Source organism: Struthio camelus, chromosome 8, assembly GCF_040807025.1.
Source record: "Struthio camelus isolate bStrCam1 chromosome 8, bStrCam1.hap1, whole genome shotgun sequence".
NCBI lineage: Eukaryota > Metazoa > Chordata > Aves > Struthioniformes > Struthionidae > Struthio > Struthio camelus.
Window position 1 is genome coordinate 24,399,333 of NC_090949.1, and position 26,128 is coordinate 24,425,460.

Here is a 26,128-nt window from a genome sequence, read left to right on the forward strand (position 1 = left end):
AGAGTCTGAATTACTTCTCAGGAAACTGGGAGAAGCCCCCAAAAATTAATAATTCAGCCCCAAAAAAATTTAGAGAAGGACTCCCATTAAAGAAGACTGCAAAAGCTGTTCACTACCTTTCTCTGCATGCAAGCAACATCTGGGTTGTTCAGTTTGAAGCCAGTATGTACATTTCTATTTAAAAAAGAGACATTCTTTATACTTATGTTGTCTTAAACTTTTTTCTTTTTAATTGACACACAGCTGAATATATCTCTTCTGAGGAGAAAGTTTGTACTGCAGGCTGCACATTTTTCAAATCCCAGACTCTTGTTATTTACCGGCACCTTTAAGAAATCTAAATGGTGACAATTTTCCCCATCTTTGACTTTTCAAGTCTGTAAGTTTTTTATTTCTTATAACAAACTATATCACAGATCTTTCAAAGGATAATGACATCTAAATGCAAAAGGCCTTACGAACGTAGAGAATCAAAGAAGAACTGGAAAAGAAAACAATACTGAAGATTAATCTCAGATCAAGTTCAAATTAAGTTGTTATTGCTAAGTAGTTGAGGTCTGAAGTTCCTGGCAAACATGCAGTTGAAGTCAAAGGGGCAAGTAGTTAACACCTTGACATCTAGCTTTTCTGAAACATCTCTTAGCAAAAAGAAAACTAAGAGCAGTATCTCACTTCACCGCAGTATTCACACCTTGGAATAAAAATTCTCAGATGGAGCTGTTTCCATTAAAAATCATATGCAATCTGAAAAGGAGCAAAAGTTAAACATCAAAAGAGGAAGAAATCTTAAAATATACTTTTTTGTCATATTGAGAAAGCTAATGAAAAAACTATAATGTTTATTTTCAGCTCTTTAAAGGCTTTTCACCCTCCTTTACATCTTGTCTGGTAGCTTTTTCTTAATAAATGATTATAAATTAGCTGGACAAAGAGATCAAGATTTAACTCAAATATGAAGGACAAGATTTTTAAAGCTTTACAGGACATCCATCTCTAAAAACAAAACTCAAAGATATAAAATTATGTAGAAAATCACATACAGAAATAAGACTATATGCATAATTCAAATCAAGATGCAAACCTAAATAACGGACAAGACTTTCTGCAAATATACAGATTATATTAATAGTTATATGAATACCAACTGCACTGTGAACAGGATTGCATAAAATCAACCCTGTAAACCAAGCAACATCTGGCATACTAAAGAGATATCTGTAATTTGCAATATTAGCTTCTTTGAAAGGGTGAAATACTCATTGCTCATCATATTTTGAACATTATGAGCTCGGAGCTTTATGAACACCAGATTTCATTAAATCCCCTTGTAGCTTCTAAAAACTGTAGCTTATAGAGAAACATACTGATATATTTTCCATCATTTTGAATACAGTGATGAGTCTGGGAGAGAAGGCACAAAATTGTATACATCTGCCAGCTTTCTGCAAACTCTACGTGAAACTATAAGAACAAGCAATCGGTTACTTTTAGAATAGCATTCACATCGAGTTACTGCCTTGTCTTATTTCACTTTAGATTTTGAGAAAAAAAAAGGTGAAGACAGAGAGGACTATTCATCAACCCCCAGTAACACACACTAGGAACTAAATGCTCGCAGCCCTGCAATGGTTGGCATTTGTGCAAACTAGGAATATAGCTTAAGTATAATACTTAATTAGGAATAATACTTCAAATGGATTTGGAAGCTTCTTGGAATGACATTAAATGACATTTTCATCTTACAGAGCATATAAATGCTTTGCTGTCATCATTGACTAGGTTTTAAAGGGATTTCCAAGTTATATTTCATTAGTAAGATGACATTAATTTACTATACATCATTACAAAAAGCAAAAAGTATTTTTCATACTTTATAATTATCATATGACAACATATCCATGCACAGTTAGAAAATGCAAGTAAACTACTACATTGGGTACTGATGCCATTATGTCTTATGTTCTGGAAATAGTGCATGTGAATGAGAACTTACCAAAATTATTGAGCTCTATGATATCCTTTATTACAGTAAATGTTCAATAAAATTGTAATCATTGTTTAAATCTTAATTCTGAAATAAAGTGCATAAAGATATGCCACTGTTATAGGAGTGGTCTGTGCAGCATTAGAGTGTCAGAGATTATCTTGCTGTTTTATGGACATAGATGCATGTTATCATTTGATGATACATTGTTTGAACATTAATTTCTCAAAATACCATCAACAGCCAAAACACATGAGCTGTTATCCGCTATAGATAACTTCTTATGTATTATTTTATAAATATCATTCTTTCAAGATAGTTTTTGCTATTTAAACAAAAATTAGGTATAAAAGAATTCTTAGGCTAAATTGACTATTGTAACTAGGAAAAAAAAAGAAAAAGAAAAAGAAAAATCACTTACTGTAACAACTGTAAAGACTGAAGTGGAACTTAGGAGCCTTCCCAAACAACATAGTAAAGGGAATGAGGACCTCACCTCTCATGCCCAGGACGTCAGCACAGATACATCCACAGACTTTGTTCAGATAGGCAGGCTCAGGCTACCCAGATGTTTTGCTCAACACTGGTATCTTAACCTTGTGCCACTTATTTGGCAGGTGCCCAGTAGAAATCTGTGAATAGCATCTAAAGACCTGATTACATTAAAATATTAGCACGGGTTTAAGATACATCCTGAAGATAGACACAGAATTTCCATTCTTGATTTTTCCTGTCCTCCCTTCCCTGCAGACAGCTTTGGTATAACACAGGCAGTTTGCAAGCAAAGCTAGAGAAGAAAGTGATGTGTGTGGTGGTGGTCTGCTAGAGGCGGCTGCCATAGACACTCTGACCTGAGCTAAGCCCAGAGAGCTGCAGAAAGCAGCTCCCTGGCTCTCTATGCCCAGCTGCACCTTCCCATCACCATCCACGTGCCAGTATTCACTTCTGGGGGGCTGTGTGATTTGCCAGCCCAGGAGCCAAGCTGGCTGAAAACTGATAACTTATTTTCCTTAATCCATTTCCATGCGCAACTGCACAAACACAAATACCAGTGCCAGCATAAAAAAGGAATAAGACATGCAGCCCAGGAGCAAAATCTGGTCCACCTTTTTTGGTGACAGCCCGTTTGGTAAGATTAGCACAAGCACAGAATGGTACCACAAGCTGTTTAAGAGAAGCTGCAGTTCACCCAAAGACGGAATAAACAACCAAAGTTTTCTGAACAAAGTTTTCTTTCTTAAGAACCTCTTAAGCGCTGATTGCCAATGACACATCTAAGTGTTACGGTTTTAGCAAAAAAAAAAAAATCATTAACATAGAACGTATAGAACTCTTGGCATAGTCTTTATTTTAATTTAAAAAGAAATCTCCACAAGATAGTGAAAGGCATTTTCCTCAGAAGAAAAGTAACTACATAGTGATTTAGAAAATACACCTAATATCTATTAATGTATACATTTGTGCAAATATAAAAATACTACATGATATCTTCCCCATATTCTTGCTCAATTTTGTTTTCAGGGACACTTGTTACGTGTTATTTGGGTAAAATGTAAATTGAGAAAACATTTTTTTTTTAACTTCCGAATCAGTATAATAATCAATTGGAAGTAGCTATTTCTAAACATACCAGCAGACATCTGCCTTGATTAAAACCAAGCACAGCAAAAACTGAAAATGAATCCAGTTATAAGCAAAAACAAAACTTATTCCATCACTCTTGATTAAACACAAAGCGAACAAGAGTATAAACACAGGCCTGCTGGATGTATTGAAATAGATGGTTTATTTTTAATAATCTGTGATCTATTAGTAAGACATTATCATAAAAGGAAATACTTTTATGTACAAGATGATTTGAAAATCAAACATCTAAAATGAGTTAAATATATTTTAATGTTTTAGGCATGCATTTTCAGCCTATCTGTGACTGTCTGAGATTTTACAACAATATATAAAATGCAAACAATCGCAGATTGCATGGAAAAAAACCCTCCAGTTTCGAACACCTTTTTAAATCTCTCCTCGACATTGCCATGTGAAGAAAAGCACAAAAAAGAAAGGAGCATCTTCATATGTTCTCAACAAAGCATTTAGCATATGCAAAGAGCAGTTAAGCCCTCAATTAGTCATATGCTATGACTTCCAGTTCCATCACAGGTATGATTCAAATATAGGAATAATAATCAAAATTAACATGTTTCTTCCTATGCAATTATTATTGCAATAATATGGCATCTGAGAGTAAAGCAACAGCTTCCTACCTGCTTCAAGCATTTCTACTATCTGTTCATCTTAGTAGTATGCAGACAGTGTGTATTAGGACTTGAATGAAAGCAAGTCTTTCTCATTCAGAGGTCTTACCTCTCACATTTCAGAGGAAATTTTTGCTCTCTGAATTCAACTTCTCCAGAAACAAGGTAGCTTCTTCCCAACACACACTACTGAAAAGACTACTTCCAGGCCAAAGAATAAGAAAACCTGAGGTTTCAGGTTTTCCACAGCTCTGTGTGCTTGCAAACTTAAGGACAATAGAAGACCAGGGAATTGCAGTGTATAGCTAGGCAGTATGTCATCAAGTTTATAAACCTTTCTTCAGAAGAGATTAAAAAATCAAAACTCTGTGGTGCATGTCTAACGTTTCAGAATGTTGATATCAAACTATGGGTACGATTAGAGATACCTAATGTTCACAAAATTCATACTATATATATATGTATATATCTCCTTTTCCCACTCCTCACAACGATTTCTGCATATAAATTAAATGTTTGTTTTGAATGTGCGGTTGTCAGGACTTTAGGCTTATCTCCAAATTTCTGCTGGAAACCTTCCTTTGCAAAACAAAAGTTTCTGATAAGAATACTAATACAGAGCATCATGGATTCCCTTCAATAAAAAAAAATTCTGATACATGTATTTGAAAATCATTCTCTATTTTCAAACAGGGATTGACAAACTGCACAGTTCTCATTCAAGTCTCCCTTGCTTAGCATCACCAATTGCTCCCCATACATCAAAGACAAACTCATCTGGAAAAGCAAAATCTCCAAGAGCTTCATCCAATGCCATTGCAAATTCGTCTGGGTTTTTCTTATCTCTTCCAGCTTCCACCATTGTTGCAGCTAGAAAAATACAACAAAATAATGTAATTATCACAAAAATGACAGCTAGCATATATGGCCAAATACTTTTTGAAGGTATATTTTCAATATCAAGTAAGGCCACCTCAGGGAGATTTAAAGTGAATCCTAAATTCTGTAAGTGAGCTACGATTTATGCACTTATTTCCCCCTGCAGAAGCTCCCTTCTGTTCTGCAAAATCGGAAAACTTCCTTGCAACACTACTGATATAATCTTCTGCTTGTTTGGGGGAAGTTTAATTTTTAATTTAACCAACCTTCATTTTTATCTTATTAAATCATTCATTACTGAAGACATATGAGGCATGGGTCTAAAAGACAAGGGTCAGTACAATTCCTCTTTTAGGATAACGAGACTCTCATGCCGGTTACCGACCAATTTCCTTGAGCTTGATACACACGTTTAGAGATTGAACATGGAAAACAACATCGAGGCTGCATAATAAATACATGCAACCAAAGTAATATGTAATTTCCAAAAACCACCCATTAGCTTAAACACTGAGCATGACCAGCGTTTGGAAAAGAGTAATGGTAAATGGATCTAGAAAAAACACTTAAGTATCCAATCTATTTAGGCAAAAAAAGGATTCAAATGCTACCTTCAACTCATGCACTATATAAAATGCAGAGAAAATTAACTTCAGGTTTGTCAGATTCTGGGCACAGTATGTATGCAACTGGCTGAAAGCAGCTGTACTCTCCAGAGATTTTTGACCTATTCCTCATTCTAATACTAATCACCGGACCTTGAACCAGTTACCTGAATTTTTCGGTGCCTCAGATTCCCTTTATGCATGGTGAAAATAAGAACACTTACCTTATTTTTAAAAGTACTTTGAAATCTACAGAAAAAAAAGCTTTAAGTCATCTATTATTATTAAGGCCTGTCAGAACTGCATATAGCGTCTCAGCAGAAACTGAAAAGAGCCACTGCTACAAAAATTATGACCGAATTATCTATTCAGCTATCTATTCTCTTCCAAAGAAAGAATGCACAGAAACTGAACACTCTGCAAGAAGTGCATGTTAAAGTTTTCAAGTCATAAAAAAGAAAAGAAAAAAAAAAAAAAGAGGGAAAAGTTTGACCATTTCCTAAAGAGAAGAGAAAAATACTTGAATATTTCAGGTGCAAATAAAAGCCCAACGTGAAAACATCAACAAGTTCCTGAAACTTTCTCGGGAAGGTCAGGAAGTCTGCAAAAATCAAGATAGCCATGATGCAAAAATTAAAGCAGAGGCTACATTAGGCTTTCCAATACTTGCAAACCACTGGAACAGGGAGCTACCATGGCACTGTTTAAGAACAATGTTGCAGTATATAATCCAGCACGTGAGCTTTCAGAGACCTGGCTGGTGGAGTGCTGCAAAGAGAACAATCTGATGAACAAACCCTATGCTGCCCTGGGAATCTCCAGCCTAAAGCCAAAAAAAACACTTCAGAGTAGTAAAAGAACTGAGGCAGTAACTGGGAGCCGCACTTCTTCTTCTACTTGGATCTGTATTTCTTTCAATATCGTGCAGACTAAAGAATGACTGTTTTTAGAACCGTTCCAATATGAGTGCATGGGTTTGCTTTAGTTATTATTTCCAGCTCTGGAAAACAAATCTTTAATTTATTAGCACCCTAAAGGCTGGGAAAAACTGTGCTTATGCTAGTCAGAAGTCAAAAGATCAAAGCCGCTGCTGGAAATCCCAGAAGTTTCAGCCAGGTATTTCACATGCTGCCACGACATGGGAAAGGACTCGCAACAGGAACCACCAGCAGCCTCCTGGCACTCAGAGAAAGTTGCAGCAAAGGGCTGATACCATAGAGGCAAACTATATCTGGTACACCCACGCTGTCCAGTATTTTCTCCTACTGAACAGCTGAGTATCAGAATTTATCAAGGTTTAGACCCTAGCTGGGACACAGCTAAGTTAGGGTCACTGCTGAGGGCTCAGCCCTTCACTCCTATGCTCATCTCTGACCTTCAACCACTGGGCAGTTTCCCTAATTTCCGAAAAAAATTACAACAGTCTATTTCAAACAATATCAGGTGTCAGGGGCCCTGGGTTATTAGAGCAAAAGAAACCATGAGGGCTCAGATATCTCTGGGTCGTGGCCCCTGCACCCACCAGAAGGATGAAAGGTGTCAGCAGGGAGGACAGGAGCAGCTGTAAGCTGGGCAAGGAGAAACCATGGGCAGCAGGCTATCTTGGTCTGAGGGGTGTTGCAGACTCTGTAAAACAAACTCAGCACAAACAGCACAGCTGAATGCAGTTTATTTCCTAAGCTGTCTTTTCTCCACAGTTTCTGCTGACATTCACAACAAGAGGGTATTGCACCACAGATGAAACCCAAAAAGGCTGCTGCGTTTTGGAATTATCTTATACACCTGCCTTAAACTGCAAGATGTTTTGCATCTCTCTGTTATACATTAGGTAACCACCACTTTCTTCATGAACATACTACCTCCTAACGTCACACTTGAAGGATATGATAGCTTCTAGCCTTTTCTCAGAGCAATATCCAAGTGGAAAACATGTATTACAGTGCCTGAGAAAGGGAAGGATATTCTCAAACCACAGAAGACCATCTTCACCAGCACAGTCCACTGTGTACCATTGTGTACTGCGTATGTCGTGTTGTATCAACATGACCAAATCTCTCCCATAAAAGCAAAATAAATTTCTCCTGCTCTAAAGTTTTTTAAAATGCATTTAATATTATTTTATTAACCCGAAACTCATCTCAAGTTTACTGACATTTATGAACTTCTGGCAAACAGTGTTTGCTATTATGCAAACTTGTAACAAGCTATGAGCAAACTTGAGCCATATTGTAGACGTCAGCAACAGTAGTTTTGAACAAATTTTATGTTTTGATTTTAACTGCATTCAGACATGAGACTCAAAACAGAATTTCAGTGTGCCAAACTACACAGTGCAGTCCAAGGAAAATTCACATAAATTTTAACAAACAAACTGCTATTATCAAAACAGTTCAAATGTAACCCAGTTTCCTGGGCACCACTGTTGGTTCTTAAGGACTCTCAACACTTATTTTCCCGCCAGAAGAAACCCTAGTCCTGTCATATCAATTCTTTCCACCTCCCCTGTGAAGATCCTGGGACGCTGATGCAGAGGAGTCTGAACGGGAAACAAGCTTTAAACAAGGGACTCTTGTTCCCAACAACCAAAAGACCAGTTTTTGTCCCATCACCACCTCTCTCTACCCCCAGACGGCATGGCAAAAGAGCAATGACCCTGGGGAAAATGAGGTGAAGGGTCTAATTTAAACTTCACAGATTTCCAGTTACGGACCAGGATATGAGGTTACTCTGTATTGACATTAGGAGAGGGCAGAGGGAGAAGACCTATGCAAGGCAAAAGACAATCATGATACAAGAACAAATAGCTGCAGATAAATTTGCTCAAGATATTAAAAGCAGCCATCGGAGAAGTTAAGACGTAGCGATGCGCTCCAACAGGAAGAGCAGGAGAAAGGAACTTAGCTAGTATAAAGATAAATTGATCAAGATGTATGAAAAGAGCCATATGACACAGCTGTCCAGGAAAGCAGCAATAAGGCAATATGACACAGGCTTATGTTACTGTCCAACTGCCCTAGCTGAAGCTTCAAGATTACACTGTAATAAACTCCAAGGTTGTTATTAACCCAAAATGTTACTTCAGATACAATTCTGTTTAACTATTGAGCTTGCAAAATTATGAAATAGTGCCTTAAACATATTTTTTCAGAGGTGTATCAAGCTGGAAAATAAAATCCACTAAACTTGGACAATCAAGATGAATTTCAACTCAACTGAGCAGGAGTCAAAACATCACTGTCATTGAAAGAAGTAGCCTGAAATAAAAGTGTTTTCTCAACTGCAATGAACACCTGTAATCAGCACGACAAGAGTATACTTAATGCAGTACATTTGTTAATGTGTGCTGACTCTCTCAGATTCACTTCATATGGTGAAATACACTCCTGCGAAGAGCGCCAGGACTTCACTGCTGGTGTGTACTTTTTCAGCAGCTTGGTGCTGACCTCTAGTGTCAGTAGAGTTATATCACCATACAGTAAGTGGTAATGCAAGATGCATGCAATCCTTCCTGATTTTCCCATGCAAGTTGTACCACTAATGTATATGTATGCAAAAAGCTGAACCCTGCTTCACTGGTTTCATGCATAGGGAAGATAAATAGGTCTCCTCTGACACTCAATATACATATCCTTATTTCACTGACGATTTACATAGACATATATACCTTTACAGGCTGTCTTCCTCTTTGTAGCACAGTTGGAAAATTCTGTGCATGATATGCATGTTTACAGAGAAATTTGCAATGCATAATTCCTCAGGCAAATCAAAAATCACTGATTGCCAAAGCATTTAGTAGATACTTGCCAACTTGAAGAAAACTTTAGTTCTCAGAGAGTGATAGTTCCATGCCAAGTTTCCTCCACTACCCTCCCTTTTCCCAACCGCTTCTTGTAACAGCTGCACAATAAGTCATTACAGGAATTTTATTCTAACAAAGAGCATAGTTATTCCAAATTTTGCACACACACCAGATGCCCCATCTCTGTTCAAATATATATATTTTCTAAATCTCACTTCAGATAATGCTCATACTTGTGAAGTTTATTTACATATGGAAAGTTTTTACATATGAAAAGTTCAGCAAACTCAAAAGCAGTAGGAGTTAGAAGTCTTTCAGCTTTAACTGAAAAGCTCAATACTGAAGTTCCCAGAAAGTGAACTAAGTAGTATATTGACTTTTTTTTTTCTTCATTTCCCGTGGAAATAACTTTGAAGATCTTCTTTCAGAAAACCTTTATTTTCACTTTTGACAGATACATTTAGTTTGTGCTCTGAGATCTATGATCTGCCTGCCATTTTTACTAATTACACCTTATATAGTGTCTTTGCTACCCACATCCTATCTTGTATCCTTTTAAACAAACTTTTTCAGAAGTCTCTACAGAAGCATCAGTATTTATCTACCTGTAACATTACCAGGAGCTCGGCCTGCATCAAAGGTAACTAGTATTATCATTTTGTCACGACACTTTTAAAGAGTTCAAATTCACATTCAGTCTCCTTATGACATGAGGGAAAATGAAGGGCATCATTGCAGTTTTCAGTGTTTAACATTACTTGGTTTTGGCTTCCTGTTGAACGCTCTCAAGACAGGGCATTCAAGGAACCGTGGGAAATATCCTTCCTTCTTGTTTCTTTTTATTAAGTACCAATCCTTCCCAGAGCGGAGAGCGTCCCTTATTTAATCAGTCTTGCTACTTTCACAAAGCTTCCATTATTCTCTTGAAGTAAATGAATAATCAACCATATAAATACATTATGGGGTTACAGTACGCACACATATATATTCAGTGACCCAACCTGATCAATCTGAAAGGTACGAAACAAACGTGAGAAATTGGAAGTAGGAGATGAAGCAAAAATAGTCCTTTGGAGATGGAAGGGTACACTCCACAGGCTAAGTTCAGCTTTCAGTAAAATGGAATACAGAGGTAAAAAGGTAAGAGTGCATTTAAGAGGCAGCTATGTAAATCTCGACACCATTTAGATCATTGGATCACAGAGAATAACAAACTGTGCCAAACACGTGCACAGTGGATGCATTTCCATTAAATGATTTCCAAGCATTTTACTCCAACTTAGGTATTTGTGTATAGATTTAGTCATCCATTCTTGAAACTGTCAAGATACTTAACTATGCAAAAATTAAGGGCTTCATCTCATTTTTAATTCCGTCTGTAGTTTTACATTATTTTTCTTTCTTTTCTAAATTCTAGCTTAAAATTGGAGCACTGTTTCAAAATTCACTCACACTATGGAAGTGTCATTTTAATGGAGATAAAAGAGTAATGTTAACTGACATCCAAAGCTTCTGACAAACAGAACTGCATGGGAGTGAGCAATGATTGAGATCTTAATCGCTTGTCAGCTGTCGCATTGTGATGACTTGCATTTTCAACTAATCTGGCTTGAGTAATTAGTGAAATTTCTAGCTGAACAGTGATTGGCATTCTCTGAATGAATCCTTTCCTCATATTTCATTTTCATGGGTGATTGATCTCATCAATCTCATATAACAAAATTGATGTATGTTAATTGAACAGATTTGTGACAGGTGATTAGCTCTCCATTCCTAAAGAGTCCTAGAGCTTTTTAATTGTTTAACAATGATGAACTTTACTTTTTTTTTTTTTGTCATCACCCTGTGGCCCTTGATTCTAAGATTTGAATTTTATGAAATGGCTTCAAAATGCAAATTGAAGCTACATGAAACCTACAGTCTTTGATCATGGCAATTTCTATCTGTTTCACTGCCTTTTGGGGAAGATTAAAAGGAAGAGGTGAAGAGAAAAATAAACTCAGATAGGAGAAAGAGCTTCGCTCTGAGGACAAAGATTTATTTATTCTTTAAGTGTTCTTTGAAAGCATTCTTTGAAATTTTCAAAACTACACACTGAAAGATGCAAGGAATTAGAGAATTCATGGAAAAGCACCACTAGGTGCTTTGTGACTAGCTCAGCCACACATGCTGGGAGCTGAACTCCTTCGTTTACTGTACAAGAGCTGTCCTGTTATGGTCCCAAGAGCCAGAAACACGGAGAACACCAGCTCCCACAGACACTCACTTCTCTGACCCGGAGTGGAGCATAACATGTAGGCAGCCCAAAAAACCACTCTGTAGCCTAGGATCTCCAGGCCCTGGGCTACGGGCACTGAAACTAGAACCCCTGGAGCTGCTTATTGGACCTCCGAAATACTGCCCCGAGCCAGGACCCTGGAGACTGTAGAGAGGGAATCAGCAAGGATAGTAGCCCCAAGCTGCATGACAAAAACAGCTTCCAGGTAGGGTAGCCAGCTCGAGCCTCAGGAGCTTTGAAGCCTGAACCAACAATGGACTGAATAGCAGAGGCTGCAGGGGAGCCACAGGACCTGGAATCTCCTCAACCTGAACGAAGAGCCAGCACCACACAGGGCTCCAGGGAGCGTACTGCATGCCAGAGGCATCACACATTAGAGTTGCTGAAACAGTTGAGAATTTTCAGCTTTTTGGGAACTGGAAAGTTTAGACATTTCCTGCAAAAGAGAAGTTTTGGCCAGCTCTACTCTTCATTCTGTGTCAGGGAGCCCATTTCTACCTTTGGCTGGGGAACAAATAGTACTTTACCTACTATTTTCCTCACAGGAAAAAATTGGAGAACCTGCCAGCTAAATACTTGCCAGTAGGAGCAGCCAACATAGGACTTTGGCTATTCAGATGATCTCTTATTGTTCTTGTTCCTCTGTTCTGACTGCTGCCTGCCCAGCCCTCCTGGCGTTGCCCTTAGTTTCATGCCAGACCTACTCCCTCAATGTCTTCTGCTTTGGCCCCCCCTTCTCTCTCAGATAGGCTTTCTTTTCAGTATCTCTTTCCATTTAGCTTATCCCTTCCTAATTCTTGGCCGACTTTTAGATAATACTATAATAATAAATACCTTTCCCTTTATCTCTAGGGAGGGGTTCCAAGGCATTATCAGTTCTTCAGCCTTGCCTGAGGACTGCATCCAGGTGCAGCTCCCTACAGAGGGGCTTGTTATTCTGCTAGACTGCAAAACATTAGTGGCTTCCTCCATTACAAAGAGAAGTTCCTATCTAACTGTTGTGAGAGTAACAGAGTCACAACAGGTGCAAGGACATATTTGATGCAATTAAACACGCGTTTTAAGGAACTTTGGATACTGAGTTTGAATAGCTTTTTCATTATGAACAGCCAATTTTAATAGCTAGTAAATATTCTGGAAAATTTCATATGTTTCTTCAGACCACAGGCTTTAGAAATGTTGATAAGCTTGTGCAATCATTTTGTCAGCTCCACTGCTAAATATTTGCCCTTTCACTGCTGGAGATCTCAAATTCAAACTTTAGTGATCAAATTTAACGCATCTATGTCAAGGGGCAAAAGAGAGTAAGTATAAGTGGATAGATGTGCTTGTCCTTAACAATCCTTAAACATTTATGCATACAAATTCCACTAGAAAATAATGACCAGAAGGAAAACAGGGATGACAGTTAATTAGTTGCAAACAACTCATAATATATGCAATAGCATAGAAAGAATAAAGGATGAATTAAATTACAAGGTTTGTAGTGAAGGATTCTTTCTTTTATCAGAGAGATATATCTGGAGAAAAACAAGTAAGGTTTTGAGAATCCACGTTGGACAAATTGTGCCTCAACATCTAGAGATAAAAACGCTTACAATAGCTTTACATTGCCCAAAATGAGAAGTGATTTAATCATGTAGTAATGCATGTTTTAAATACTCACCTAATTCAATATCTCTTATCCCCATATATGTTTCAAGAAGTTCATCCACCTTTTTTATTGCTTTTTCTTCAGCTTCAGATGGCTTTGTTGAAATAAAGGGAGAAATAGAGTAAATGCATGATTATACCTCTTTGCAGATGTCAAAATAATGAGCAACTGGCCACTGATTGCACCAGCTCCCATCCTACCTACCTAGACTTACAAAACCCAAAAGTAAAACACATTATTTCACTGTCTTCCGCTCTTCTCAAAAACTCTAGCTTTCCTATTAATGTCAGATATAGCTACATAACTCTCACTTTCACCAAACTAAACATGAGCCTTTCAACTCCTGAAAATATGTATCATCATCAAATCTTCATCAGCTTTATGGGAACCCAGAGTAAATAAAATTCTTCTTCCAAATGTCAGTCCTGATTTTACACATATTTGTGCCCACGTAAGTCATTAGGCTCTCTTAACCTTTACTCTAGCCCCGTACACTTTGCAGTATCGGAAACAGAGCCAACTTTTTAATTTTCCTTTCCCCTGTTCCCATGCCTTTTCAACACTCTTTGGTCTAATCCAGTTTAACCCCATTGACATAATCTCCAATACCTAAACATAGGCTCTCTGTTTCCATATTCCTCCACATCCACCCTTATTGTGCTAGTATTGCACCAACTAGCTAGGCATGAAGATGGTCAGTCATTCTTCCGCTGAGCCACAATCTGGTGACACATATATCCACCAAAGGAAAAAATTCAAAAGCAAACAAATACGCCATTCACACACACAAAGGCAGCCTGCCAAAACTCCTCTTGGCCTCAGTTGATCTCAGAGGTTCAACAGGAGGAGTCCTGGGCAGTCTGATCTAGCTTTAAGTTAGACCTGTTTTACGCAGGAGGCTGGATTAGATAAAGCTCCCTTCCAACCTAAATAATTCTATAGTTCAATTATGTAGCACCTAATATAAATGCATACATAAGTCACTAGATGTTTTCCCCTAAAGAAACGGCTAATCTTTGGTCCTCGCCCAGAATCACATCCTTGTTCTTCAAGCCTTCATTCGTCTAGGTATAAACCAAGGTCTTCACCTTAAAACAAACATTTTCTCCCTGCAGAAAGCAGTCCTCAAATTGACCCAGTAAGTTTTGTAAACATACAGGTTTTTCCTTCCTATTTTACCTTACAAACCTTGGAGAAGAGTAAATCAGGTGACAGAAGATTTAACTATTCCAAGACCCCAAAATAACCATACCATTTCCTCCACAGTGGCAGGGCCTTTTGTTCTCAGTCGAAGAGTTTCTCTCCCTCTGGAGATTTTAGCCTCTGGCAGAGATGCACCGTGTGACCTTGGTTCCAGCATTTCTAAAGATAAAACAAAACAAAAACAGGAAAAATAATGCCAAGCAAAACTAAGCATTAGTCATAACATGATGCATCTGATTTGACTGATCACTACATTACCTTCACTTTTTATTCTAATTATGATCTAGAGATATATAAAAATTAAATTATTATTCAGTGTACCTCAAGTGTAGCTCTGCTGATAATTTGTCTTCAAATTTTGAAATCCACTTGACCACACTAAACACAGGGCTCCAATTGACCAATGTGTCTATGCAAATATATTGCACTCAACTTCATGTGTGTACTTTGCATAATTGTATGTCTATTGTACAAAAAAAGTATAATTATTTATTACTTAATATTAGATAATGGCTGAAGTTATCAGCCAGATGCTAATTTAATGTGATCTTTGCAGACAGACTTTGTAGCAGGTTTAACGTCGCAACATTTCCAACCTTTGCTGAGGCTATGATGCAAAGTCTGAAATCATTTAAGATTTGGCTTGTCTCAGCTTTCCTGTTCTAGGACAGGATTTTACATTCAATTCAATACGATTTCTGATTCCTTAATTTGCTATTAGATGATGTGGCTTTAATATATTACTGACACAGCAAGTTACAAATTTTATCTCTTCTCTTCTATACTTTCCAGATTATTTTGTAGACCTGTTTTAACTGTGCTGTTTCCTCCATCAGATTATTCCTTCTGTTAATAGCAAATTTCTCTAATAAGCTCTCTTTGAAAGTAAGGGTTTAACATTCTCATCTCATTTTGCCCAGCTTTGTCCAACCCATCACTCCTACATGAGCAGTCAAAATCCAGATTATTCTGCTAAACAAGGCTTATAAAGTGAATTTTAACTATTCTTATTCTAACAAATAGGTACTACACAGTCTGTAGACACAGAATCAGCACTTCTCTTTAGCCCTTTTTATGGCTCCAAGGACTTGTCTCTTATGCCTAGATCCTTACAAACTTTAAGTAGCTAAATTCTGTTGAAGCTATTAGAAATTCAGCACCTATGCGTCCATCAGGATCTGGATCTTATTTGTAATCCCCCGTGGGGTCATTCTCAGAGTGCTGCATCTTAAACCCTATCTCCTGTATAAATCTATGTCTAAAGTTCAGCTGCAGCCAAGGTAAGAGCCAGGATATTCTAATCAGCTTAACGCTGGGCACTGCAATTTGTAAATTAATTTCAGCAAGGTAAAAAATAAAATGCAGCTTCCAAACATCTTTCCAAGTTCTGATTGCCCCTTAAATCAGTTTCAGATAAAACATATTGCCATGGCATTAGCAGGTTTCCTCCTCTCCATCACAGGCAGACTATAAGGTATCTTAATCACCTTACTAAAGTAAGTACTATTAGATAATGGCTGAAGTCATCATCCAAATGTTGATTTACTCTGGTCTTTACAGACAGACTATGCAGCAGGTCTAGCACTGAATAGAAATTACAGACATATTAAAAAGTTTTAGCTATATAGCTATCTGAAACACTATATATTTTTAATACTACTTGAGCATAACACATAACAGACATTTACTTATTTAACAAGGAAGTGAATTTATCTCCAAAGGCATTAGAGATTAACTCATTATCATCATTCTTTGTAGTAGCACCAAAAGCAAAAAGAAATCTTCAATGCCTCTCATTCTCAATTTCTGCTGTTATTCTGACACCAAGTGTCAAGACTGGTGTATGACAGTAGTCAAACTGGTAACAGAAAAAAAGGATTTGAAAAATAAACCTTTCAAGTTTTTGCTACTATGGTGAAGACCGCGATCTTGAACTTTGCAGTACAGGTGTGCACATATATGCTTCTAACTTAATAGCATTTTGAACTATTTTTATTACTGAAAAATATTGGATGGTTCATGGAAAAAAAAATCCAAAATCAAGAAAATAAAAATTAGAAGTGCAATCTCCTCTTTGACTCTTTAAGCTCAATTGGTAGGTTGTTTGTTTTTTAACTTTACCAGATCCAGTGAAGTTAATGTACAAAAGGATTAGCAACTAGTGTACATTCCTCCTACATAAAGTATCACTCCCTCCTAGCATACAGGCAGTAGAGCTAGAGCTTTGCCACACTGCTTCTCTCTGATCCTGGAGTACACCCGCTGCGTGATTAGAGAGCCATCAAAAAAAATTGGGAAGAGCAGGCAGGCATGCAGCAAAGGGGATGCTCTGGGGAACCTCGAGTTCTGCTTCCAGCAGCATCCTTTTGCCTTAGGGAGCTCAGTCCTGGCAAAGGGCTCAGAAGTGGAGAAGTGGCACATGGAGGAACAGGGACTGCGTGTAACAGATGCAGTGGAAAAGAGAGGAGGAGGTTCGAGGGCCAGCACATCAGTCAAGCAATCTAGGCTATAAAACTGTGTCTATGAAGCAGTTTTTGTACTTGTCTTGCACGATGATGGGGTGGCAAAGAAGTCAAGACTGAGGGTCTGAGGCAGCCCACTGTAGGATGACCAGATGCCCAAGCCAGAGGGCTTGGTTCCCAGTAGCGAGCACTACATCCAGCAGGCAGAAAGCAAAGGGGAAAAATCTATTCATAAATTTCCAGCTTCAAAGAAAAACACAAATACACTTTTTCTAGCAATTATATTAGGTTCAGTGAGCACCTGACTGCAATCTGAAAACAAGCTTACAATGCAATGCAATGCAATGGCAGTATTTCAACATCCAGCAAACAAGAGGGACAGTATCCAAGTCACTCACCAAATGCTTTCATAGGCTCTATCAACTCCAGCTTAAACATCTGACCTTTCTCCAGATCTTTTAGCATCTTGGCGACTTCATAATGCCGATACTGTGACACATTTTTTCCATTTATAGACTCTATGTGATCACCTACGCAGACTGTTTTGATTTGGTCCATAAGGCTACCTTCTTTGATTCGCTATTGTTTGAAAAAAAATCATAATAATAAAATTAGAAACATTTATTTAAAAGAGGAACAGGCGATAACAGTTTCAAGAATGCGATCAATTGAAAATGTCAGTAACATTGTGCTCGTTATAGCAGTGATGAGCTTTTTGTATAATATTTTCATAGAACACATTTTGAAAGCATTATTTTTAAACAATCTTAATATGCACTGAATACAAAATAAGCAAAAAAAAAGTAAGTTCAGAAATTAAAGCTTTTGAATAACCCAATATTTTTGTGTTTACAAACTCAACCAAATGTGTCAGTAATGGGCATGTTTATCTGATTTTTCATTTTTAGATTTAATAGCTTTGCAAGACTAGGAACAGAGCTTTTTTCTTTTCAGATATGACCCAGGGACACAAAAATACGTGTGATGTACTCAAAAGTTATGTACTATAAAGGCCTATTCTCAATTAGGGCTTATGCAGTGTGAAAACTTCTATTATTTTCCTCCTTGAGCCATATAGCTACATCACAGAATCGTTTAGGTTGGAAGGGACCTCTGGAGATCATCTAGTCCAACCTCCCTGCTCAAGCAGGGTCACCTAGAGCATATTGCCCAGGATCACATCCAGATGGGTTTTGAATATCTCCAGGGAAGGAGACTCCACCACCTCTCTGGGCAACCTGTTCCAATGCTCTGTCACCCTCACAGTGAAGAAGTTTTTGCTCAGGTTCAGATGGAACTTCCTGTGGTTCAGTTTCTGCCCATTGCCTCTTGTCCTGTCGCTGGGCACCACGGAGAAGAGGCTGACCTCATCCTCTTGACACTCCCCCTTCAGATACTTGTACACGTTGATGAGATCCCCTCTCAATCTTCTCTTCTCCAGGCTGAACAGGCCCAGCTCTTGCAGTCTTTCTTCAGAGGAGAGGTGCTCCAGCCCTCTAATCATCTTGGTAGCCCTCCGCTGGACTCTCTCCAGGAGTGCCCTGTCTCTCTTGTACTGGGGAGCCCAGAACTGGACACAGGACTCCAGGTGAGGCCTCACCAGGGCTGAGGAGAGGGGCAGGATCACCTCCCTCGACCTGCTGGCAACACTCTGCCTAATGCACCCCAGGATCCCATTGGCCTTCTTGGCCACAAGGGCACACTGCTGGCTCATGCTTCACTTGTTGTCCACCAGCACTCCCAGGTCCTTCTCAGCAGAGCTACTTTCCAGCAAGTCAACCCCCAGCCTGTCCTGGTGCATGGGATTATTCCTGCCTAGATGCAGGACCTTGCACTTGCCTTTGTTGAACTTCATGAGGTTCCTCTCCGCCCACCTCTCCAGCCTGTCCAGGTCCCTCGGAATGGCAGCACAGTCTTCTGGTGTGTTAGCCTCTCCCCCCCAGTTTAGTATCATCAGCATATTTGCTGAGGGTGCACTCTGTCCCTTCCTCCAGGTCATTGAGGAATATATTGAACAAGACTGGACCCAGGACTGACCCCTGGGGGACACCACTAGCCACAGGCCTCCAACTAGATTCTGTGCCACTGATCATAACCCTCTGAGCTCTGCCATCCAGCCAGTTCTCAATCCACCTCACTGTCCACTCATCCAGCCCACACTTCCTGAGCTTACCTAGGAGGATGTGATGGGAGACAGTGTCAAAAGCCTTGCTGAAGTCCAGGGAGACAACATCCACTGCTCTGCCCTCATCTACCCAGCCAGTCATTCCGTCATAGAAGGCTATCAGATTGGTCAAGCATGATTTCCCTTTGGTGAATCCATGCTGACTACTCCTGATCACCTTCTTGTCCTCCACATGCTTAGTGAGGACCTCCAGGAGGAGCTGTTCCATCACCTTTCCCGGGATGGAGGGGAGGCTGACAGGCCTGTAGTGTCCTGGCTCCTCCTTCTTGCCCTTTTGGAAGACTGGGGTGACATTGGCTTTCTTCCAGTCCTCAGGCACCTCTCCTGATCTCCAGGACCTTTCAAAGAGGATGGAGAGTGGCCTAGTAATAACATCCGCCAGCTCCCTCAGCACTCGTGGGTGCATCCCGTCAGGGCCCATGGATTTATGGATGTCTAGTCTGGACAAAAGATCTCTAACCTGATCCTCCTCCACCAAGGGAGAGTCTTCCTTTCTCCAGCCTTCCTCTCTTGTCCCCAGGGCCTGGAATTCCTGAGGACTGGCCTTAGCAGTGACGACGGAAGCAAAGGCAGCATTCAATAACTCTGCCTTCTCTATATCCTTTGTCACCAGGGCACCCACCCCATTCAGCAGTGGGCCCACATTTTCCCTCGTGTTCCCTTTGCTGTATTGATGTATTTGATGAACCTCTTCTTGTTGTCCTTGACATCCCTTGCCAGATTTAATTCCAAATGGGCCTTAGCCTTCCTTGTCGCATCCCTGCACGCTCTGACAACGTCCCTGTATTCCTCCCAAGTGGCCTGTCCCCTTTTCCACATTCTGTACACTTCCTTCTTCTGTTGGAAATTTGCCAGGAGTTCCTTGCTCATCCATGCAGGTCTCCTGCCCGCTTTGCTCGACTTCTTCCTCAGAGGGATGCACCGATCTTGAGCCTGGAGGAGGTGATGCTTGAATATTAACCAGCTTTCTTGGACCCCTCTTCCTTCTAGGGCCCTACCCCATGAGCTTCCCCTAAGTAGGTCCCTGAAGAGGCCAAAGTTAGCTCTCCTGAAGTCCAGCGTTGCAATCCTACTTATTGCCCTGCTCCCTCCTCGCAGGATCCTGAACTCCACCATCTCATGGTCACTGCAGCCAAGGCTGCCCCCAACCTTCACCTCTCCAACTAGACCTTCTTTGTTTGTTAGTACAAGGTCTAGCATTGCACCTCTCCTTGTTGGCATCTCTACCACCTGGGTCAAGAAATTATCATCAGTCCTCTGCAGGAACCTCCTTGACTGTTTGTGCCTAGCTGTGCTGTCTTGCCAACAGATGTCAGGGTGGTTCAAGTCCCCCAGGAGAACCAGGGCCTGTGATCGTGAGGCTACTTCCAGCTGTCTGTAGAAGGCCTCATCGATGACTTCCTCCTGGTCAGGTGGCCTGTAGTAAACCCCCACAACAGTGTCACCCATGTTACCCCGCCCTTTAATCCTTACCCATAGGCTCTCAACTTGCTCTTCATCCACCCCGAGGCAGAGCTCCATAGTTGCTCCCTCGCATAAAGAGCAACTCCACCACCTCGCCTTCCTGGCCTGTCTTTCCTAAAAAGCACATAGCCATCCATGACAGCATTCCAGTCACGTGAACTATCCCACCATGTCTCTGTAACTGCAATGAGATCATGGCCCTGCGACCGCACACAGATCTCTAACTCTTCCTGTTTATTCCCCATGCTGCGTGCATTGGTATACAGGCATTTCAGAGAGCCAGTCAAGCATGCAAGCTTCCCAGGAGAGGTGCAAGAGGATCCTCCATAGCCATGTCCCATGCTGTCTCCCCTGGCTGCATGCACCCTCTGGAGGCATCCTGACTTGAGCAGTGTTTTACTGACTCCCCTGCCACTATACCACTCCCCTTCCCCCATCTTGCCTAGTTTAAAGCCCTCCTTACCAGGCTGGCCAATCTGTTGGCAAAGACGCGCGTGCCCCACTTGGTAAGGTGGATCCCATCGCTCCCCATCAGCTGTTGATCTTCAAACAGGGTCCCACGGTCATAGAAACCAAAGCCCTGTTGCCAATACCAGCCAGCTGTTAACTTGGAAAACTCGTCTACTCCTCCTCCCGTCCTTTCCCCTCACAGGCAAGATTGAGGAGAAAACAACCCGGGCTCCCAGACCCTTCACCACCATTCCCAGAGCTCTGAAGTCCCGTTTGATGGTTTCCAGTTTGCCTTTCGTGTCGTTAGCGCCCACATGGAAGAGCAGCAGAGGGTAGTAGTCCGATGCATAGACAAGCCTTGGCAGTCTTTCCGTGACATCTCTTATTCGAGCCCCTGGCAGGCAGCAAACCTCTCTGGACAAGAGGTCAGGTCAGCAGATAGGTGCCTCCATCCCCTGCAGCAGGGAGTCACCCACAACAATCACTCGCCACTTCTTCCGGGTGTTCCTGCACGGCACAGGGTCTGCCAGGCCAGTTGCCTCCCTTGGAGCCATGCTGAGCGCCTCCTCGGCTTGGAGGGTGCTAAACTTGTTCTTCAAGGGTAAGTCTTGAGGAGGAGCAAGAGCCTTTCTCCTTCTACGAGAGGTCACCAGCTTCCAGCCCTCTTCAACAGCGTTATGATGCACCTTGACACACGGTGCTGAGCCCTCTGACAACTCCACTGCAGTGGGGGCAGGGGACTCCCGGAGCTGAACAGTCTCCGAGAACACCCTGTCAATCTCCCGCTCATCCTCTCGGATGCTACGCAGCCTACTAACCTCCTCCCGTAACTCCTTTATCTGGTGATGCAACTGGTCAACCACAGCACACCTCACACAGGAGAGCTGTCTGTCAGCCCAGGCCCCACAGAGAGGCCCCAGGCACTCCTGCAGCCTGACACCTGCAGAGCTGCATCTGCTGTCTGAGGGTCTGTCTGGGTTGAGGCCTCAGACACAGCCGATGCAGCACCTCCCGCAGCCACTGGGGAACGTGCTCTGCGGCGTGTCATGACCATGCCCCGGGGAAGGACACACCACTGTGCAAAATGTGCAAAATGGGGAGGTGCCTTCTTTGCCTTCTAGCGCCCTTCTGCGCGAACTGCTGCGCAAACTGCTGCGTCTGTTCGCTGCCTCTGTTGGCTGCGCTCAAGTAGCAGTACTTGAACAATACATGTTCAAGTATTTCCTCTGAAATAATAATAAAGCATAAAAAATGCGTCTAACGTAATCTCATGGGATATAAATAGTCTAAAAGTCATAAAATGTAACAGAAGTTAGTATTTTTTAGCTTCACTAAAGTGAAATGTAGAAAGCGAGAAAAAAATCCTAATCCTTAGAAGATCTCTGTGATTTATCAAGTCAGTTAAAGGACACTTAAAATTTCAGTGCTTCTTTTTGATGTTAAACGTAGTAATATTTATCATATGCTTAAGTCATGACAGTCACTACCCTATCTAACAGAAAAGCTATGACATACTAGAATGTCTTACCGTAATTTGCAGAGATAGGAATTTGTTTCTAAAACCTTCCTGAATTATGTACTTTTATGTAAAGGCTAAGGTTGTTTCATGCAAACTTTGAGTCACTTTACAGTGAGACAAGGGGGATAAACATATTACCACCTACTCCTGTAACACCGAGCCTAGCAGTGAAGCTATCAAGAAAACCTGCTGCCCGCTAACGTGCGCGTGTCTGAGCCCACACATGAGTCTGCATGCGAGAGAGTCGGTGGGAAGTGTGATAGTGCTGCCTGCCCTGGCAGATACTGAGACAATTTTTAACTTCGGGCTGAGTTTAACTCTTTCTAGCACTTTTCTTTTGTCTAATCTTGATTAAAGCCAAGACGACGACCCTTCATGAGGAAGGAAGAAGGGGTATCGGAAACACACGAGAAACCAGGTCCCAAACGTGTTTCTGTTACCGGGTGCCAAGGTTCAAAACTGTGCCTGCCACGCTACAATTAACGTTTAGCACTAGCATTAAATCCATTCTCATTTAGCTTTTCTTCTTTTCCTGGATCCTAATAATGACACTGTAAGTAATGCTGACTGGCTGTTTGCACAGCATTCAGACAACGTTTTATATGACGCAGTTGTTATCCTCACTGCAAGTTAGCTGATGAGAGAGAGCCAAGCTGCGTTGTTACAGTATTTAAGATGCAATTGATACGCTTGCATTTCAAACGCTTTACGCTCCATTTGGAAGCTAGGATCTGTATTTTCTTTACGAGCTGTAATTCCTGTTAATTATGCCACTCCATTTTATAATATCTGCTTACACATCACGCTGTAACAGCACAGTCTTAACCGCTTAAAAAATGCTTCAAGTTCAAATGTTGCTCTTTGAATGACTACTTTCACTCTAAAATGCAGCTTTTCATCTGGCTAAGTACAAACAGATTTGTGAGAGCAGTGTGACACTAGGCTCTGTTTTTACCAAGACAAAATAACATCGGATCCCATAGCAAAGAGAATCCCCAGTTTTGAAGGCTAGATGTAAAATTTGGCCGGGTTACGTATCAAGCCGAGATACTGTCCTGTTATACAAAGCACAATAAAATTACTGGAGCCCATAATAGCTTCCAGCAACCCACAGATAGTGAAGTTTAAAATTGATCATTAGTTAATAATGGAACATAGCAACAAAGTTTCAAGGAAGGAAATTATATGAACAAAAATAATTCTTCCAAACCATTTTTTTTTTTTTTTAAGAGACTGTCTCTGCTTTATGATTTAGCTAGAAAACCAAATATAAAAAAGATGCAGCTTTTTCTTTCATGCATCCATATTTTCTATGCTGTTAAAACATCCATTAGCTAAATATACACAGCAACAAAGTAGGCTCCTAGAAACTCTTTTATGCTGATGCAGAACTGCATTCCCACCAAGACTGCGCCACGGTCATCGTGCCCCTAACTAGACCAGTAAAACAAAAGCGATACAACATTTGCTCGGACAAGGTTTGTACGACTTCCTGGAAGTTGCAGCCTGTCCTGCTGAAGGGGTCTGCCCCAACCACGCAGCCGCTTGCGTGAGGGTGCTCCCCTCCCCACGGCACCAGCCAAGCAAGGAGGGAGAGCCGGCCTTCGCGCAGCGCCGCGCGCAGGCACTTCAAGCACCGCGGCACGGCCAACACCACCTTCTCATAATACGCCACGCAGGCGGCGGCTCGAGCGCGTTACGGACGGCACCGATGCCACCGGTGGAAACTCAGAGCGCTCGTCTATAAACACGCGGCTCAGGCTACGGCTTTGCCAAACTGCTTGCTGAAACCTCCACCGCACCCCGACTTTGCCAAGTGTGATCTCAATCACTTTTTCCACAGCAAAAGCTGGCAAACCACGTCAAAAGCTGGCAAAAGCTGTTTCCGGACCACGTCCCGTTTTATACCCATGCTAGCTACGAAATGAATGCAGACTACAAGCTCTGCAAACACGGAGCTCTGCTTACGATGGCGACAAGGACAGCGACTGGGATAGTAGTAGTCAAAGGTAATCACCAATGCCTCAATAAAAACTGGTAAGTGGAGTAGACTAGAGTAAGGCATCTTCTAAAGAAGGTAGAAAATCTGCTTAAGGTTCCTAATAACTAGTATAGCAAGAAGGGTAACATCATTTCCTCAGCCTCTATTTGTCTCAAAGCAGTGTATCTGGAGGTCACAGAGAAGATGATAAAGGAAGGAATTATGATTAATATAGAGTACAGGTTACTGCCCATACTTTCTACTTGAGCTAGCTGTTGTAAACTAGCACCTTAGCACCTTTTATTTCATCCTCCCTATCTAAGACAATGGCAATATTGGAAAGACGAACACCACACCATACTTGCACTTACTCGCGCTGAGCAGGAAGGCTGCTGCCCTGTGAGCAGACAGACATTAAGAGTACTGAACGAGCAACGGGGTCTCGGGATCACCCAAGTGGCAGGTGTCCTGCAAGCAGCTAATCAATGCCATCAGAAAATCACTATAAAAGGGGGGAGAGGGTGGATGGATATAGGCACTATCTAACACCTACCACCCTCAGGGTAGGTCAGAAAATGTAACGGTCACATCATACAGCTGATATACGTTACAGAAGCAGTGAATAAATGAACCATTTTGAATGACATGCAGTAGAGAAATAGTTGAACTAATTTTGAATGATGTCCCTAAAAAAAGGTGATTTTTATTTACTTGCCATACATAGGATAGTAGAAGATATTATAGTTTGAAATAGTTCTTTATAGTTTGAAAGGTTCATTAAAATAATAATTAACCTGCAATAGTAATAGAAGCTTCTGTAGAACAAAGTATTTCACTGATAATTAAATTTACCTTTATAAATGCACAACTGGTTCCATTGTCTGTAATGGTAAGCCCAAGCACATCCTCAGTTTTAATAGCTTCCACTTCTTTTCGTTGTCCTTTTACATGGGCGAATATGAAGTCTTCAAGGCCAATTTGTGCTCCTAAGAGCTTGTCCATGTCAACTTTATGAGTGTTCAAAGTGCAAAACATGATCTGTACAGCAGAGAAACAAACAAATTATCTCCAGGTTAAATAACGTATTGGGTTTGGTGAGCTTACTTAGCTGACAGGGAGATAAAAGTAGAGCATAATTCTGGCTTCTTTGAAAGACCCGTAGCTGAAGCAACAATCATTTTCCTTCTCCAGCGGAGAGGCAATACGCTCCATCCCCTCACATGATAGGAAACGTCAATAGCTCAAATGCTACAGATAAGAGTTGGCAGGGAGTACAGGAAAAAAGAAAAAAGAATCAGTGCAGACAGCTTCTCACAGCCCAGCAGAGGGAGGTCAGGTGGATCGGGAGCTCCGACCACAGGCATCTCCTACAGCCGGTTTCAGGGCCGCCAGCTTTCCCACAGCAATAGC

At 40.9% G+C, this 26,128-nt stretch overlaps 1 protein-coding gene across 3 annotated transcripts in view; it reads right to left on the reverse strand.

Annotated features, from left to right (window-relative positions):
• Positions 1-3,302: 3,302 nt before the first annotated feature.
• Positions 3,303-26,128, reverse strand: part of GIPC2 (GIPC PDZ domain containing family member 2) — a 29,450-nt gene continuing 6,624 nt past the window's right edge. For all 3 annotated transcript variants that reach the window (XM_009670783.2, XM_009670782.2, XM_009670784.2), the window contains exons 2-6: positions 25,571-25,756; positions 17,518-17,698; positions 14,707-14,816; positions 13,467-13,548; positions 3,303-5,109 (exon numbers count right to left, since the gene is read on the reverse strand). In XM_009670783.2, the coding sequence (XP_009669078.2) occupies positions 4,955-5,109; positions 13,467-13,548; positions 14,707-14,816; positions 17,518-17,698; positions 25,571-25,756 (714 nt within the window). In that variant the 3' untranslated portion in view covers positions 3,303-4,954. The remainder of the gene's footprint in view (positions 5,110-13,466; positions 13,549-14,706; positions 14,817-17,517; positions 17,699-25,570; positions 25,757-26,128) is intronic.